The following is a 19,470-nucleotide window of genomic DNA, read 5'->3' on the forward strand; positions in this document are numbered from 1 at the left end:
AATGAATGTGTTATTTTAAAGTAGTTATCATGGAGAGCTTCCATTTATTCAAATAACTGTACCATTAGCTAAACCATTTTTATAATCCTCTTTCAGAATTGTTCAAAAGTTATTTTATGTATTGAATAATACCCACTTTCTGTATTACTTAATTTTGCCATATCTTGTTTTTTAAAATAAATATGTATACTATAAAATATGGATTACACAGATAAACACTTCCCATTCCACATAATGAATGATTTTCACTTGTTCCCTAAATTAAATTCACTAATAAATGATAAATATAACAGTATTTATGCTAAATACGAAAGTATCTCACAGGCTCTCCAAAGAACTGGATCTCCTACAACAACTACCTAAATGTTTTCTTTCTACTTCTTTGTACTTGAATGGAGCATTAGCAAACAACAACCAAAAGAAAAACCCCTATTATTCTCTTAAAATCACACATCATAGCCATGGTTTGTAAAAAAATTTTGGTTCTATTTTAACCTACAAATTTTTGTTGGCTAAATTACTTCAAAATAGTGGTATTAAGATTGTACCTTTTTTTTTTTGGCAGAGGAAGTTTTGAGAAAAGGCTTAAAGATGTCTTTCTTTTAAAAGAACAGCTTCCAATGCTTTAAAAAGTTTTCAAGTCCTAAAAAATACAGAAATGGTAAAATTTAACTTAGTTTCCAATTCACTCAATATGTATATACTGTTTATATACTGCCATATGTACATATTCTATATACCTAATGGCACGCATAGTAGAGGAACATGCAGAAGTGAACGTTCTAACCTAAACAAAGAAACTGGTGGTAGCATTTTTAGTATTCAGGTTTCCATAGATACTTCGGGTTACAGGCTGTCTACATCAGAGAACTTGAATTTGCAGTCTGCTCTACTGCTCTTAATTTTTTTTTTTTTTACCTTAAATAAAGAAAGGCAGTAGGAGATTCCTAAAGATCTTTTTTCTTTGCCACTATCCCCAGGCAAGAAGGAGGAATTAGCCTTGCAATCTGATCCTTCTGGTCTCTGCATTTAATTTTAAGGAAAAAACTAGGCGACCAAAGACCTTAAGATTGACGAACAGCAGAGGGCAGCATTTACCCGTCGCTGAAATATCCCCGGGCTCAGTCAAGTTTTAAATTTGGAGGGGGTCACTGCGGCAAAAATGCATGCCATATGCCCTATATTGTATTTGCGTTGCTTGGTTTAAATTCTTATTTTCAAACTGGTTTCTCTTAAAGGGAAAGGAATACTGACCTGATTCCTAGTCACTTTTTTTTTTCTTTTAAAGAAGTGATGCATGCGACTACAAAAATCAGCTACTGTAAATAGCAGGGGAGTTAATTTGAGTGCAGTACTTGGCACGTGAGCAATCTTCAAATTTAAAGTTCATTCTATTTATATTTTTTATATCTATTTTTCCCCAGACAGAGAGAGAGAGAGAAGAAAAAGAAACAAACAAACAAAACCCCCCAAATTTTTTCAGGATTCCTTTGGCTACAGAATGTCAGGGAAATATTCCAAGAGAGATGAAAATTCCAAACTTTGCAACAGGAAAAGGGCCCGTCTTTCCCAAGGGCTACCATTGTTATTGTTGTACTCTAAGGTTTGGCTACTGGCACCTGGGATCCATTTGGGAAGGGAAACAAAACAAACACCGAGTTTCCCTAGCTTTTCCTATAGGAAGTCCAAAGTGCAGTGGGTACTGAGGCGTCGGTGCCCCTAGTCACCTGGGAGATGGGGAGGGGAGCTGGGTGCAGGTTGAGGGTTGAGTCAGCCCAGGAGTGCAGGGAGCACGCTCTGCAGACCGAGGAGGAATGGGGAAGAGTCGGTTTGCATTTGGTAGGATCCGTAGAAAGAGAGGAGGCAGGAAACGGTTAAAGCCAATCTGCGCTGTGCATTCCCAGACAGGCTTTGCTTAATCCTTCCTCCCCGCTCTAACAGACCCTCGCCCCCCGCCTTTCTTTTCTTTCTCTCGACCCCCTTACCCCTGAGTTATTACTACCATAACAACCGAACGGCTTCTCCTGGACCCCGCCACTAAAGTTATTTATCTGCAAACCTGACCTAACCCCCATCAATTCTGCGGCAGCTTTTTGCTGTTATTGCTCTGACGCCGGCCAAGATTTGACCAAAAGGGTGGGGGGAGAAAAAATCGCCCCCTTCTCAGCGCCTCCGTCTCGCGGGGGTCCCACCCCGGAACGCCCACAGTCCCCGAGGCCAGGGGAGTGATTAGCGTCGGGAACAGCCAGTCGGGAGCCTGGGCAACCCGCGCGCGCGGGCGGGGCGGCGCCGGGCCCAATGGGCTGGGCGGGGGCGGGGCCGTGGGTGACAGGCTGGGAGCAAGGGGGAGTCGTCGCGAACCCGGAGCGGATCAATGAGTGGCGAGCAAAGTTTCGGAGTCCGGCTCGCCCCGCGGTGCGCCCGCCCTTCTGTTTGTGTTTCGGCGGCGGCGCGCGGTGCGAGTGCGCGCGCGCGTGCGGCGGACAAGGGGCGGGGAGAGTGAGGTCTCGGGGGCGCGGAGAGGGGCTCCCGAGCTCCGGCTGCACCGCCGCACAACCTCCAGCCCGGCGGGCGAGCAGCAGAGCGCTGACAGGCGCCGTCCCGAGCTGCCGCGGGCGCCGCCACTGCTCGGCGCCGCGTCCCCGCCTCCCCGCCGACGGCACAGGAGAAAGGGGTCCAACCGCCCCCAAACCTAAAGCCTTGTGGATTACAAAGTGAAACTGACCCGGGACCATAAAAGCAAAGATCACCGGGGCAGGGGCGAGGCGCAATAGAGTGGGTTCTGCCGGGGCCGCCCGACCACGGTCCCCTTGGCATGCTGAGGGGAGGGGACGCGGGGACCGCACGCCGCTGCTGCCAGACCCCCGCGAGGCCGAGAAGAACGGGGGACCTGCGCTCTCTGTGGATGTACAAATAACGGGTCGGCAGGCGCCCCGGCTGAAGTAAAATAAAACCATGCCGAGGAGCGCTGGACGTTGCCTGCGCCGGCAGCAGGGGCGGCGGCCGCGGCTGCAGGAGGAGGAGGATGCGGCGGAGCGCTCACGGGCACCGCAGCCCTAGCGCCCGCGCCGGGAGCGCTGTTTGCCAGCCGCCCGCGCGCTGCCGCCCCGCCTGGGCCTCGCAGCCACTCGTGCAGCCCCGTGGAGAGGCGTCCCAGCCTGTTCCCGACGAGTGGGGACTCGCGGAGACCCCTGGTCTCCAGCCTTTAGGGGAGGAATTCGCTCACCTCCCGGCTCCCTACCGCCCCTCCCTGTACGCAGTCGTCCTCTGCCCGCGGCGCCACCCGCGTCGGTCCTCCCCTCCTCAGTTTCTTGGCCGCGGGCAAGTTCCAAAGTTTCTGAAGAGTGTTTGCAACGGTTGCTCATACACCTTGAACACAGGCCACCTCTCCCAGCTCTCGGCCACCCGGGGAAAGCGCTCAGAGTCTCCAGATTCAGAACCAACGTGAAGGGGGGAATACTGAGGTTTGAGAAACTTTTCTGGAACTCATCAGCGCCCAGGAGCGCCCCGCGGAATCCTCGGCCGCCTCTCGCCCCCGCTTCTCTCTGGCACGACGCGTCTAAATGGCTACCTGGATAGAGCCTTTCGCTGAGGCGACTTGCTTCTGCTGGGCTGGAGGTTCCTTGAAATAACAGAACTCTCAGGACCAGCAGTTGCATTTGCCGGGACACTTAATCCCGGCCATTGCATTCTTTTTGCCTCATCTGTTCCTCCTATTGATCGCGCCATTCCAGGGAGCCGGGATCATGGACTTGACCGCACGCTGGGCTGTTGGCCACTCCTGGCTCCCGCTGCCCACCCCCTCGATACTCAAGCTCCTGCGCATCTTTGGGCTGCTGTCCCTGCTCCCCGGGCCGACCCAGGTTGGCGGGGCCGAGCAGCGCCAGGTGTTCCAAGTGCTGGAGGAGCAGCCCCCAGGCACGCTGGTGGGCACCATCCAGACGCGCCCGGGCTTCACCTACCGGCTCAGCGAAAGCCACGCCCTGTTTGCCATAAACAGCAGCACCGGGACCCTGTACACCACGGCCACCATCGACCGCGAGAGCCTGCCCAGCGACGTGATCAACTTGGTGGTCCTTTCCAGCTCGCCCACCTACCCCACCGAGGTGCGAGTGCTGGTGTGGGACCTAAATGACAACGCCCCTGTCTTCCCGGACCCCTCCATCATAGTCACTTTTAAGGAGGACAGTAGCAGTGGGCGCCAGGTCATCTTGGATACGGCTACCGACGCAGACATCGGCTCCAATGGCGTGGACCACCACTCCTACCGCATCATCCAGGGCAACGAGGAGGGTCGCTTCCGCCTGGACATCACCCTGAACCCGAGCGGCGAGGGCGCCTTCCTGCACCTGGTGTCCGAGGGCGGGCTGGACCGCGAGGTCACCCCGCAGTACCAGCTGCTGGTGGAAGTGAAGGACAAGGGCGAGCCCAAGCGGCGGGGCTACCTTCAGGTAAACGTGACTGTGCAGGACATTAATGACAACCCCCCGGTGTTTGGCAGTTCCCACTACCAAGCGGGGGTGCCTGAGGACGCGGCCGTGGGCTCCAGCGTCCTCCAGGTGGCGGCGGCGGACGCGGACGAGGGCACCAACGCGGACATCCGCTATAGGCTGCAGGACGAGGGGACCCCCTTCCAGATTGACCCTGAAACGGGGCTTATCACGGTGAGGGAGCCCCTGGACTTCGAGGCCCGGCGCCAGTACTCCTTGACGGTGCAGGCGCTGGACCGAGGCGTGCCTTCCCTCACGGGGCGCGCAGAGGCGCTGATTCAGCTCCTGGACGTCAACGACAATGACCCGGTGGTGAAATTCCGCTACTTCCCCGCCACCTCGCGCTACGCCTCGGTGGACGAGAACGCTCAGGTGGGCACTGTGGTGGCTCTGCTCACCGTGACGGACGCAGACTCCCCCGCGGCCAACGGGAACATATCGGTGCAAATTCTTGCAGGCAATGAGCAGCGCCACTTTGAGGTGCAGAGCAGCAAAGTGCCGAACCTGAGCCTCATCAAAGTGGCCAGCGCCCTGGACCGAGAGCGCATTCCTTCTTACAACCTAACAGTGTCTGTCTCGGATAACTATGGGGCGCCCCCTGCCGCAGCGGTCCAGGCGCGCTCTTCTGTGGCCAGCCTGGTGATTTTTGTCAATGACATCAATGACCACCCTCCGGTCTTTGCACAGCAAGTGTACAGGGTGAACCTGAGCGAGGAGGCGCCTCCGGGAAGCTATGTGAGTGGGGTGTCTGCCACGGATGGCGACTCTGGTCTCAATGCTAATTTGCGTTACAGCATTGTCTCTGGCAATGGACTAGGTTGGTTCCATATCAGTGAACATAGCGGCCTGGTGACCACCGGGGCTGCTGGGGGCTTGGACCGTGAAGTTGCTTCCCAGATTGTACTGAATATTAGTGCTCGGGACCAGGGCGTTCACCCCAAGGTCTCCTACGCCCAGCTTGTAGTAACTCTCCTGGATGTGAATGATGAAAAGCCTGTATTTAGCCAGCCAGAAGGGTATGATGTGTCTGTGGTTGAGAACGCCCCAACAGGGACAGAACTGCTGGTGCTCCGGGCAACTGATGGGGACCTGGGTGACAATGGGACTGTGCGTTTCTCCTTACAAGAGGCTGAGACTGACCAGAGGTCTTTCCGTCTGGATCCTGTGTCTGGGAGGTTGAGTACTATCTCCTCCTTGGACAGAGAGGAGCAATCTTTCTACTCCCTGTTGGTTTTGGCCACAGATCTGGGCTCCCCTCCCCAGTCCTCAGTGGCTCGCATAAATGTGAGTCTCCTGGATATGAATGACAACAGTCCCGTGTTCTACCCAGTCCAGTACTTTGCTCATATTCAGGAGAATGAGCCCGGAGGTAGCTACATCACCACAGTGTCTGCCACTGACCCTGACTTGGGTCTCAACGGAACTATCAAATATAGCATATCAGCTGGGGACAGGTCTCGGTTTCAGGTCAATGCTCAGAGTGGGGTTATTTCTACAAGAATGGCCCTAGACAGAGAAGAAAAAACAGCTTACCAACTACAAGTAGTGGCTACAGATGGTGGCAATTTACAGTCTCCCAACCAGGCAGTAGTAACCATCACTGTATTGGACACTCAAGACAACCCACCTGTATTCAGTCAGGCTGCCTACAGCTTCGTGGTCTTTGAGAATGTGGCTCTGGGATATCATGTGGGTAGTGTGTCTGCTTCCACCATGGATCTCAATTCCAACATCAGTTATCTCATTACTACTGGGGATCAGAAAGGTATGTTTGCTATCAACCAGGTCACTGGGCAGCTTACCACAGGGAGTGTGATTGACAGAGAAGAACAGTCCTTTTATCAGCTGAAAGTAGTGGCCAGCGGGGGCACAGTGACTGGAGACACTATGGTTAACATAACAGTTAAGGATTTGAATGACAACTCTCCCCATTTCCTGCAGGCAGTAGAGAGTGTGAATGTGGTGGAGAATTGGCAGGCTGGTCACAGCATTTTCCAAGCCAAAGCTGTGGACCCTGATGAAGGTGTTAATGGCATGGTACTCTATAGCCTGAAGCAGAACCCCAGGAATCTCTTTACTATCAATGAAAAGGATGGTCATGTTAGTCTGCTAGGGCCCCTGGATGTCCATGCTGGTTCCTACCAGTTAGAGATCTTGGCATCTGATATGGGTGTTCCACAGCTCTCCTCTAGTATCATCTTAACGGTTTATGTCCATGATGTAAATGACAACCCGCCAGTATTTGACCAGCTCTCTTACGAAGTCACCCTTTCTGAGTCAGAACCTGTGAATTCTCGATTCTTTAAAGTGCAAGCTTTTGATAAGGATTCAGGAGCAAATGGTGAAATTGCATACAGCATTGCTGAAGGAAATATAGGGGATGCTTTTGGCATATTCCCAGATGGTCAATTGTATATAAAAAGTGAACTGGACCGTGAACTTCAAGACAGATATGTTTTACTGGTTGTTGCTTCTGACAGAGCTGTGGAACCCCTTAGTGCTACTGTGAATGTTACTGTAATTTTAGAAGATGTAAATGATAACAGACCTCTTTTTAACAGTACCAATTACTCATTTTATTTTGAAGAGGAGCAGAAAGCTGGGTCATTTGTGGGCAAAGTAAGTGCTGTAGATAAAGACTTTGGGCCAAATGGAGAAGTAAGGTATTCATTTGAAATGGTGCAGCCAGATTTTGAGTTGCATGCTCTTAGTGGGGAAATTACAAATACTCATCAGTTTGACAGGGAGTCTCTTATGAGACGCAGGGGGACTGCAGTGTTTAGCTTTACAGTCATTGCAACAGACCAGGGGCTCCCACAGCCTCTCAAGGATCAGGCCACTGTCCATGTTTACATGAATGATATAAATGATAATGCTCCCAAATTTGTAAAAGACTTTTATCAAGCTACAATATCAGAGTCTGCAGCCAACCTGACACAGGTTTTAAGAGTATCTGCCTCAGATGTTGATGAAGGTAATAATGGACTTATTCATTATTCTATAATAAAAGGAAATGAAGAAAGACAGTTTGCTATAGAAAGTACCTCTGGCCAGGTGACACTAATTGGCAAATTAGACTATGAAGCAACACCTGCCTATTCCCTTGTAATTCAAGCAGTGGATTCGGGGGCAGTCTCCCTCAATTCAACCTGTACCTTAAATATTGATATTTTGGATGAAAATGACAATACCCCTTCTTTCCCTAAATCAACACTCTTTGTTGATGTTTTGGAAAACATGAGAATTGGTGAACTCGTGTCCTCTGTTACTGCCACGGATTCAGATTCCGGTGACAATGCTGATTTGCACTACAGCATCACTGGGACTAACAACCACGGAACTTTTAGCATTAGCCCAAACACTGGGAGTATTTTTCTTGCCAAGAAATTGGACTTTGAAACACAGTCTTTGTACAAATTAAATATAACAGCAAAAGACCAAGGAAGGCCTCCTCGTTCATCTACAATGTCAGTGGTTATCCATGTGAGGGATTTCAATGACAACCCTCCTAGCTTTCCTCCTGGGGATATTTTCAAGTCTATTGTTGAGAACATTCCCATTGGTACGTCTGTCATTTCAGTGACTGCCCATGACCCTGATGCAGACATTAATGGGCAGCTAGCCTACACGATCATCCAACAGATGCCAAGGGGCAACCACTTTGGCATAGATGAGGTCAAAGGCACTATATATACCAATGCTGAAATAGATCGGGAATTTGCTAATCTCTTTGAGTTAACCGTAAAAGCCAACGATCAAGCTGTGCCTATAGAAACTAGAAGGTATGCTTTGAAAAATGTGACCATTTTGGTTACAGACCTCAATGACAACGTTCCAGTGTTCATATCACAAAACGCCCTTGCTGCAGACCCTTCGGCTGTGATTGGTTCTGTGCTGACAACAGTCATGGCTGCTGACCCAGATGAAGGTGCCAATGGAGAGGTGGAGTACGAGATCATCAACGGGGACACAGACACCTTCGTTGTGGACCGTTTTAGTGGAGACTTGAGAGTGGCCTCAGCGCTGGTGCCTTCACAGCTGATCTATAATCTCATCGTTTCAGCAACAGACCTTGGCCCGGAAAGGAGGAAATCCACCACTGAATTGACCGTCATTCTTCAGGGCCTCGATGGACCTGTTTTTACTCAACCCAAATATATAACTATTTTGAAGGAAGGGGAACCCATTGGTACCAATGTAATATCAATAGAAGCAGCTAGCCCTAGAGGATCGGAAGCCCCAGTGGAGTATTATATTGTTTCAGTTCGTTGTGAAGAAAAAACTGTTGGGCGTCTCTTTACTATTGGACGACAAACTGGCATGATTCAGACAGCAGCCATTCTGGACCGGGAGCAAGGAGCTTGCCTTTACCTGGTGGAGGTTTATGCCATAGAAAAATCAACTGCTTTTCCCAGAACACAGAGAGCAGAGGTAATGATTTTGTCATCCTTTATGACTTATTTGTTGCTATGCTTTTAAGAAAGATCACTCTTCTTTATATTACTTTCCATAATTATTTACCTGTATTGTTGATAATTGATTTTACTGACAGGAGTATATAAAAATGTTCTGGCACAAAGATTAACAAGAGTTACATAAAATCTAGCTTTAATCCTGGTCAAAACTAAACAATGAACAGTTTTTACTTTATAGTTCACCTCATAGAAGTCATATGTCTATGTATAGGCTAGGGAGAAATCTTTAGCCATTTCTGAAGTGCCCCCCAACAAACAAACAAACAAACAAACAACCATCCCACATCCAATCACATAAGCTGAATCTCAGCACTAAACTAAACACCTCTCAGTAAGGAAGACTACTAGAGAATGGGTGATTTCAGACTTAAGAATTTTCTGTTCCAAAATTAAAAACTTTGGTAGAAATCAGCATTACAGCCTAGCTGTCTAGGGGGTGTGGCCATGGAGGACAGTATTAACTTTCACATCCTCAGCAGCCTTAGCAGTTTCTTTATAGACAGTGACTAATTTCAACGTGCCGAGCCAAGTTCAAGGAGATTCCTGATTTCATCTGCCTTCACATTTTAGGCACTGTCTTTTGACTTAGGGTAATCCTTTCTTTACCTTCTTAGCCTAAACATGTAATGTGCTGTGAATGATCAGAGATTAGAGGCTGTTTCTTGAGACAACACAGTGTTGTTCAATACCCTGGTATAGGTACACATTGTTCTGTCTGCTGATGGGTGAGAAGTTAGTTTCACAGTATAAGCCAAGAGAATTCCAAGCTTGGCCTTCCCTGGGTTGTATTTTAGGATACTACCTCCGTGTATCATTGATTTGTTTTTTAAATTGAACTACTGCCAATGTTGTCTTGATATCTACCAGGAATGATATAGCTGTGCTCTGGAAAGCTCTTGTTTGCCATTTTCTAAGTTCTTTCTGTCCTTCCTTACTCCCCTCAAAGTCATTCTGGTGCCACTCAGCCAAAAACACAAAATATCAAATGTGGTTTGTTATATTTGGCTGTAAACCAGACATAACATGCTTGTGAGATTGAGGTTCATGTATTTGTTTTCTTGCTTTCTTTTCTATTTAGGGGAGGTGAGGGGCTTTCTTCATTTAAAATACTCATTTATTATTATTGTCTTTTTGAATCCTATGTGATTTTTTTTTTTCATAATAGGTAGCTATGTCTGTTCAATGGATGGAGCAGCAAATTCATGGCCTAGAGGATATTAGAGATATAATTAGAGATATAATTCTTAATAGAGATATAATTCTCAGAGATATAATCCTAAGTGGAATTCAGTTTTTTCTTTTACACATAGCCCTGAAGGGACTTCTAACCCAAATGCCCTCTTTTACCTAATTAGCTTTTTAAAGATCTTAACATAGGTCTTATATGTTGAGCTATTTGATTTGACTTGGGCCTTGATTTATGTAATTTTATTTTGACTTGGTATATTCCTCCCCTAAACTCTCTCCCTGTCTCTTCCTCCCTTCTCTGGAATCACTACTTAGATGAAGAGATTGCATTAGTTTGAAGACTGAAATAGTTATTAAAGATAGACTTTAGATGAACTTGTTAAACTATAAGACAAATTATATTATTGGTTGTTGTTGGTTGGTTCAGTGTATTACATTTTTTAGAGAATATGGAGAATGAGAATAAATGTCCATTGTTATCATTAGAAGGTTTGTCTTATTATTTACTCATTGGATATATAAAGATTGTTTTAGATTAAATTTATCAAGTAGTGCTGTCTCTGTAATAGGCCTGCAGATTAAAAAGTAATTAGAAATCATTTTGTTAGTAATAGGGAATAATATGTTTGTTGCTTTTTTTAAACCTCAGTAACACCCATATGAAAAGTTATTCATATTTACTATAGCCTATTTATTTAAAAATCTAGGTGAAGTCCTTATGCTGATTGTTTTATAAGAAGAAAAATTGTTTGTCAGGGTGTCTTCTGTGAACGAAAGTGCTGAAATTGTAAACCAAGTTTGAGTTCCCAAGGTCCAACCACTCCTAAAATTAAAAGCAAATGTGCTTCCCCAAAGAATATTGAAAGCAGTAGTTGGGAGCTAGAATTTCATATTATTATTGGTTATATCTTTTAAGTATATGCAATAAAATACTTTTTCCTTCTGCTGAAACAATTAATTTACCATGATTCTGCGAAGAGAAGTTATAAATTACTTCTGGTTGTCAGAGGTGATTTTTCAGTTGTTTGTTTCCAAGTGCAAATTTCATTCCAATGTATTTTAAAACATTTACTCATGTACACTGATAGGCATCTGGGTTGCTTACTCAGGTTTCTGGCTAGAGTCATGGTTGACCACATTCCATGGGCAAGCAGAGGGTCAGTGGGTAAAAGAGAAATGATTTCATCTGCATTCTTTGTCCAGCTCTGATGTGTGTGGAGCAGGGCTGGGGACTGTGACTCTGATTCTGCTCATTCCAAAGATCTCTCCAGTTGTGTGCCTTCATTTACCCTATTCGCAGACCTAACATTTTGACCTGAATAAGAGTGTCTCTGAAGGATGACTTTGGGTTGCAGACATAAGGTTTATTATCCTTTTATTTGGTGCCTTTACATTCCCAGAAGAGTCTAGATGAGGTTAAAATAGCTCATATAAATTTTGAATTATTTTCCTAGGTTCAACAAACAATGGAGATGTGTAGTACTTCAATAAGCATTTCTCTTTTAATATGTGTTGCAAGGGAACATGAAGCTGAGGGGCTGTGTTGGAGCTCCTCAGGGTCAGAAGCTTAGTTTCATTGACCTTTTTGATCTCAGAGCCTAGTCTGTTGCCTGATGTATAGTAGCTGCTCTGCACATGTTTGCTAAATGAGATGGTAGAAAAACTGAATCCAGAACGTGTGTTCTTGTGCCTCAGAAATAAATTAACTGAGATAAGCTAGCTAGGGGAATGGAGGAAGTCAGTAAATTTGATCTTGGTCATTAATTGAACTAAGGACCAGGGCATATCAATTATCTCTGTTCTACAGATGAATTGAGAATTGTCAGAAAACTCAAAAAAAAGGAAAAGAGGAACTTAAGTGGGTGATCTCACATGGAACTTAGGGTTTAAATGGAAGGAAATATTGTCTGTGTCCAGGTCCCAGTTCTCAAATTTGTTGGTCTTAGGACCTCAAGGATCCCAAAGAGCATTTGCTTAGGTGTGTCTTATTTATTGATAGTTACCATTTTGAACATTAAAATTGAGAAAAAGTTAAAATATTAATTCATGTAAAAATCACATTAAACCTATAACATTTTAATTTTATTGTAGGAAATAAAACTTTATTTTGCCAAAATGAAAAATTATGAAAAAAAGAGACATTATTTTACATTTTCATAGATCTTTTTAATATCTGGCTTAGGAGAAGACAGCTAGATTCTCAAATCTCCTTTAGCCTATTGCAAAAAATATTGTTTTGGTTGAAGTATGTGAAAAGAATCCATCCGCACTCAGAGATATGCAGTTGGATAAGGGAGAGATACTTTGATATCCTTTTTAGATAACTGTCAACTTTCTTTTGATACACACCAGAACTCCACAAGTGGCATTTTTTAAAAACTTACTTGCAATGTGGAGTCTGAAACCCTGTCAGTGAACTATTCATATTTTGTTACAAAAAAAATATGTTGATCTACTTGTATTCTGAATGGATATTTACCTATGCATGACTTGGAAATATCAGGCATTGGTTATTGGAAAATATTGGTATAAGTGATAAGAATCCTATATAATAAAAGGCCAATATGCAAATTGACTGAATGGCAGAATGACTGGTCACTATGTTGCACACTGACCACCAGGGGTCAGATGCTCAACACAGGAGCTGCCCCCTGGTGGTCAGTGAGCTCCCACAGGGGGAGCGCCACTCAGCCAGAAGCTGGGCTCACGGCTGGTGAGCACAGTGGTGGTGGTGAGAGCCTCCCGCTCCTCCAAGGCAGTGCTAAGGACCCCTCAGGCGATGTCCTCCTGCCGGGACCTAAGCCGGCAGGCGAACATTCCCCACTGGTCCCGGACTGTGAGAGTGTGAGAGGGGGCAGGCCAGGCTGAGGGGACCACCCTCCCCACCGCCGACCCCCAAGTGCAATAATGTCATGCACCAGGCTTCTAGTATTAAAATAAATGTCTTTAAGTGTATTGGCTCTCAACCTCATAGTGATGGTTAGAAGTTTTCCAAAATTTGAATTTTCACTTGACCGCTCAAGTTTTATCATTAGTAACATATATTGTTAGTTGCTTTCCTTGAAGTGCCAGGTTCCCTTTGTTCATTTTTAAACAAACCCAGCAAAAAAAACTGTTGGCCAGATACTAAGTCTAAAAAAACATAGTTTCTCTGTCTGCCGTCCTTTCAAGTAAAAATCACATTCCATAAATAAAGCAGGTAGTTCAGCTTGCAACTCAAACCACTTCCCACGTGCTTTGCTTTGAGACAGGGGCAGTGCTTAGGGACAAATCACTGGTTCTTGGTGCACATTTCAGTGTTTGCCACAAGAATAGTGAAAACACCTAGAGATTTAAGGGTCCAGCGTTAATAAAATTCATAATTTTACTATTTTTTTCCAAGGAGTTTTCTCCAGTGTTTAAGTGGAACTGGCACGTTATTTTAACATATTTTATTGATTTTTTTACAGAGAGGAAAGGAGAGGGATAGAGAGCTAGAAACATCGATGAGAGAGAAACATCGATCAGCTGCCTCCTGCACACCTCCCACTGGGGATGTGCCCGCAACCAAGGTACATGCCCTTGACCGCCCGCAACCAAGGTACATGCCCTTGACCGGAATCGAACCTGGGACCCTTCAGTCCACAGGCCGACGCTCTATCCACTGAGCCAAACCGGTTTCGGCTGGCACGTTATTTTAACTGTGAGTGCCTAGCAGTGAAGGAATACAATTATTGCTGGGTACTTGGGAGCTACTGTTTTGATTTGTGCTGAGGCAACAGTCTTACCCACCACGGCATTTGCACCTCTAGTGTAAATGTCAACACAGTGAACAAGACAAACAATGTTTTTCATTATGATGAGGACAGTGTCGATTTCCCAGTTCTCTCTAATGGCACTCTAGGATGGAGCCCATGTTATACAGTGCATTGCAATTCAGTAAAAAACAAGTAAACAAAAACCACACTAGAAATATTCTAGTGTGGGCGGAATAGAATCCATTAAATATCAGAAATGAGTTTTAACAAGAGGATAATAACTTATTTTCACAATGAAAACATCAAGATCTCTAAGAGAAGTGATGGAGACTTTTGTGAGATCAGTGCTAACTACCAAGTTTGGAAATGATTTTCTCCCAGAGGGTTTAGAATCACTTGTGTATCATCTATCACAGGCAAAATATAAGCAACAGAACTGAATATATACTAATATGATAACAACAACAACAACAATAATAATAAAATGTATGGAGTATTGCTAAGTGTTTTTTTTAGGGGTTTTATCATTTGACCCTCATGACAACACTAGTAATAATTATTCCCACTTCATAGCTGTGGAAACAGTCTCAGAAAAGTTAAAAGGTACAGAGGGTCAAATATATAGTGACAGAAGAAGATCTGACTTTGGGTGGTGGACACACAATGCAATATACAGATGATGTATCATAGAAATCTACACTTGATACCTATATAATTTTATTAACCAGCTAGAGGCCCAGTGTACAAATTCCTGCATGGGTGGGGTCCAGGCCTGTTGGGAGGAGGAGACGGCGGGAGGTTGGCTGGTTGGCTGTCTGGCCTGGCCCCTATCAGAGCCCAATCAGGGCTGGGCCAGCTGGGGGGGGAGGGGCCATGGGCGATTGGCTGGTGGGCCCCACCCCAGATTGGGGTGGGGGGGCTGATTGGGAGTGGTGCCAGCCATAGGGAGAGACTGTGGGTGGTGGGCCAGCCAGCCCCACCCCCGAATGGAGTGGGGGGCCGATTGCGGGTCAGCGGCTGGGGAAAGGGACCGTGGGAGGTTGGCCAGCCAGCCCTGCCCCTGACTGGTGTGTGTGTGGGTCAATCAGGGGGAGGGGCTGCAGGCAGTAGCCTCTGGCCTTGCCCCTGATGGGAGTGGGGGGGCCAATTGGGGATGGAGCTGGTTGGGGGGAGGGGCTGTGGGGTGATGGGGTGGGGGGCCAATCGGGAGCAGGCCCAGCCAGGAGGAGTTGGCCAGCTAGCCCCTCCACTAATCAGAGTGGGAGGGCTGATCTGGGGTGGGGCTGGCCAGGGGGAGGGGCTACAGGAGGTTGGCCAGCTGGCCCCACCCCCTATTGGCGTAGGAGAGGCAATCGGTGGTGGGATCAGCTGGGGGGAGGGGCTGGGGGCCGATTGGGGTGGTGGGGGCCCATTGGGGGCATGGCCACCCCGGGGGAAGGGCCACGGGAGGTTGGCAGGCCTGCCCCACCCCCCATCGGGCCGGTTTGCTGCCGCAGTGGGCGTCATAGCGACCAGTTGTTCCGGTCATTACGGTGTTCTGGTCTCTGGCTTTTTATATATATAGATGTCACTCTAATAAATTTAATGAAATTAAAAAATTATTTGCTTAAGTTTGGATAGACAGAAAGGAAAACAATGCTCAGGTTTATATAAGTCCATTATTTGTACTCACAGCTACAACTCAAAAAACCCAGGGCCATCTGTGGTTTTATTACAAGCAGGACTCTTCAGTATGTTGAAATGAGCATATATGTATGCTTTTACCAGTCTTGTTTGCACACCTTTGTTGGCTGTTGAAAAGTCTTTGACAAGTAGTATTATGTATTGTCTGAGCTAAGGGACACATGAGTGTTGCTTGCCTCAGTCAAGGCCATTGGCAGATGCTGTGCACGCTTATGGGTCAGTTAGTGGTGGCAGTGCCCATCCCCATGGCAGAGAAGCTCTGGGTTTGGTTCTGGAGCAAGGAAGAGGGTGAGACCACGAGGCGGGGAGCCAAGATAGATGAGAGCACAGGTTTGCCTAGGGCCTCTCCTGCTCCACGATGCTGTGCAATTTGCAAGCTGTAATTTATGAAGGGGAAGAATGCAATTTTGGATTTTCAGATGATAAACCTTACTCTTTTAAGAAATAATAATGAAGTTGGAGTGGATGGAGTGTGGAGAGTATATTAAAAGGAGAAAACATCTTATTGCTTCCTCTCCTGATGTCCAGAATAGAATTTTTAAAAAATAACCTGTGATTATTTCTGATATTTTCTTCCTATTGGTATGTTTTTAAATTTATTAAACAAAATACTTAAAAAGACTCAAAGGGTTCTATAAGTTTTCAAGACATGTACAAGTGGATACTGCAAACAGGAATATTGATGGCCAATTAAGCTCATGCTGCATACTTTGTAAATGGCTCAGGATGTTGGATTTGGTCTCAGTTTGGTCATAGATTCCATAGACATAATTTATCTTCCGATGAAGTTATTGGTTTGTTTTTTGCCTTTGTTAAAGCCCTAATCATTTTAATCCTATATTATTCCATTAAATGTTGAGGCAACTAGTTTTGAAAAATATTTATGTACTTAGCATTTTGTGGAATAGATTTTTTATCTCATTGTCTGCATCTTGCACTTTGTCATCATTACAGTGAAAAACTGCCCACGAACCTCATCAGTAGCGAGGACTGTTGAGTTAGCGACTATAAAGAATTCCACAGGCCCTGAGGTGAATCCTCTGTTCCAAGAATTAATAAATCTAGGGCTCAGCTCTTTATGATACTCCTGAAAGTGTTCTGAATTAGAGCTTGTGAGTGGAAATAAGAAAAGAATAATTGGCAAATTATATGGGCCAAGATGAATTAAAAAGTTCCTTAAAGTGTCCTAAATACAGAATATGTTCAATATTTTCTAGTAGTTTCAGGCTTCAAGTAATCTGTGACAACAGAGACCAATCGCAGCTGTACATCAACTAAGGATCAGAGAGTATGAGGAATTCAGACAAGTGAAAAAAAATCCTATTAGACAAATATCCTTTATAAAATACATGTAATATATTATGTTAATATATACTATTAATATATAATATCATATATTAACATCTCTTCAGCCATTATACAAAGACTGCTGGATTATCCCTGGTGTTAATATTTTGAGAAAAAATAAGTTGATAAAGTTATGAATATGAAACATAACCTAATTGGCAGACAGTGTATATGTGTTAATCAAGATTATTCTCGAGGGATACAGCTTCTTTAGTTTCCAGACATGCATTTAAGAAACAATCAGGGAGCAAAAAGTAACTCTATAGGTATGGAAAAAATGTTGAAAGACATTTACAAGCCACATTTGATGACTGGCAGTTGGGAGCCAATCTAATTGTTACTAATCATTTATTTCAGATTATTTGACATTTTTCTGAAATGTTTTTATCATTTATGGATTCTGACATATTTAAAGTACTTACATTATGTCAGACACTGGTAAGCACCTGGCATTGACTTGCCATCCTGGACGACATATGACCTCACATCCTTTGACAAATGGGAATATTGAGACTAATGGAGGTTAAGTTTGTGGAGCTGGTTTAGGGAGGACGCAGGATATGAACCCAGTAGTTTGTCTCCAGACTATGTACATTTGACCCCAACACAGCACTGAGTAACACCACATGTTATAAGGATGGTTGATATTTTCTGTACTCTCACAGGCATACAGTCTTTACTGTGTAAAATGTTGATTTTGTATTTCTATGTTTCTTCATAAGGATGACTAAAGTAATATAGTGTCAAGTAAAATTTAGATAATGACCCAGTGGTAGGATTACTTTAGGTCCCTATCAGCCTTTGGTTAGGTTAGGCTTGAACAAGTAGATCTATAATCAGTCAGTTCTTCATTTTAATTTCTTAAACTTGAAGTAGAAATATATTTCCAGTCTTCTAATCACTGCCTCATTTATTTTATTCCCTTTTCAGCAAAATTTCTTGAAAGAGTTGCCTATTCCTGCCTTCTTTCTTCTCATTATCTCTTAACTCCACCCCCACCAGGCTTGGTTTCTGTAGCTCCAATGAAATTGCTCTTGTCAAGACCACCCTGACAGCCAAGTTTGTATATCCAGGGTCAGTTCTTAGTACCCATTGGACACACACTTCTGAGTCATCATACTCTGTAATGCTTGTACGTCATTATACTCAGGATTTTTATCTTATTTCTTGGACCAATTTCTTCTCCATCCTCTTTATCAGATTCTCTACATCTTCTCAAATTCTAAATGTTGGACGATTCCTGGAATCAGTTCTTGAAATTCTTTTTTAACCTATACTTATTTCCTTGAGGATCTCAATCAATCTCATGTTTTTAAAAAACATGTATATATACTGATGACTAAAGTTTTGTCTCTGGCCCATATGCCTCTCTTGTATTCCATATTCTTATAACTAACTACTTACTCATTATGTTTAATTATCTTCTTCTTAGATGTTTTGCATTAACATTCCAAAATCTGAGCTTCTGATATCTTTCCCAATAAAAACCTACCCCACCTCAGTCATCTCCTTCTCACTCGATGGCAATCCCAGTCTCCAAATTACACAGGCCAAAAAACTTGCAGTCCTTTTTTTTAAAAATATATTTTATTGAGTTTTTACAGAGAGGAAGGGAGAGGGATAGAGAGCTAGAAACTTCGATGAGAGAGAAACATGAATCAGCTGCCTCCTGTACACCTCCCACTGGGGACGTGCCTGCAGCCAAGGCACATGCCCCTGACGAGAATCGAACCTGGGACCCTTCAGTCCTCAGGCCGACGCTCTATCCACTGAGCCAAACCGGTTTCGGCATGCAGTCCTTTTTGACTCCTCACTTTCACACCTTTGTACAATCTGTCAGTGAATCTTGGCTCAATATTTAAAATATATCCAGAAAATGACAATTTCTCATTACTTCCACTGTTACTACCTTGGTCTAAGACACCATCATCCTTCCCTCAGATTATTGAAGACATCTTCATATTGATTCTAACATCGTTTCCTACTGTTCTCCTTTTATGTTTATCTCTTTTACCCACACTGGCCTCTTGCTTTTTTCAGAACTTTCTAGGCACACATCTGCCTCAGAGCTCTTGTTCCTGGCTTTTCCCTAGCGTAAAACACTCTTTCCTTCAGATTTCTATTGGGATAATTTGCTTTTGTGCTTCAAGTGTTTGTTTATATTTCATATTCTAAGTGAGAATCACTCTTCCTTTACTAACTTAATACTGTACCCACGCCCTCATCCTGCCCAATCTCCATTTCCCTGTTTTAGTTTTTCATATTCCTCCAGGGTAATGTTTACCAGTCTTCTTCAGGTTCTCATCTCCCAAAATGCTAAATGTTGGAACGCCCAGGAAATCAGTTCTTGAAATTCTTCTCTTTCTTATTTACACTATTCTGCTGAGGAGCTCAACCAATCACATCACTAAAAATAATAGATACACATTAGATATGTATCAGTGTGTATAATATAATTTACCGATCTATAATTCTGATTATGTTTTCTGTCTTGCTCCCACTAGAATGAAATTTACCAGGGCAGGTAGATTTAACTGCCTTGTTCACTGA

At 44.6% G+C, this 19,470-nt stretch overlaps 1 protein-coding gene across 1 annotated transcript in view; it reads left to right on the plus strand.

The window, feature by feature from the left end:
• Window positions 1-3,746: 3,746 nt before the first annotated feature.
• FAT4 (FAT atypical cadherin 4) overlaps window positions 3,747-19,470 on the plus strand; it is a gene marked incomplete at its 5' end in the record, with an annotated part of 156,664 nt that continues 140,940 nt past the window's right edge. The window contains one exon of the mRNA XM_080672212.1: window positions 3,747-8,921. Within this exon, the coding sequence (XP_080528338.1) occupies window positions 3,747-8,921 (5,175 nt within the window). The remainder of the gene's footprint in view (window positions 8,922-19,470) is intronic.

The sequence above is a fragment of the Plecotus auritus genome (assembly GCF_963455305.1).
Source record: "Plecotus auritus genome assembly, chromosome: 6".
NCBI classification, from domain to species: domain Eukaryota; kingdom Metazoa; phylum Chordata; class Mammalia; order Chiroptera; family Vespertilionidae; genus Plecotus; species Plecotus auritus.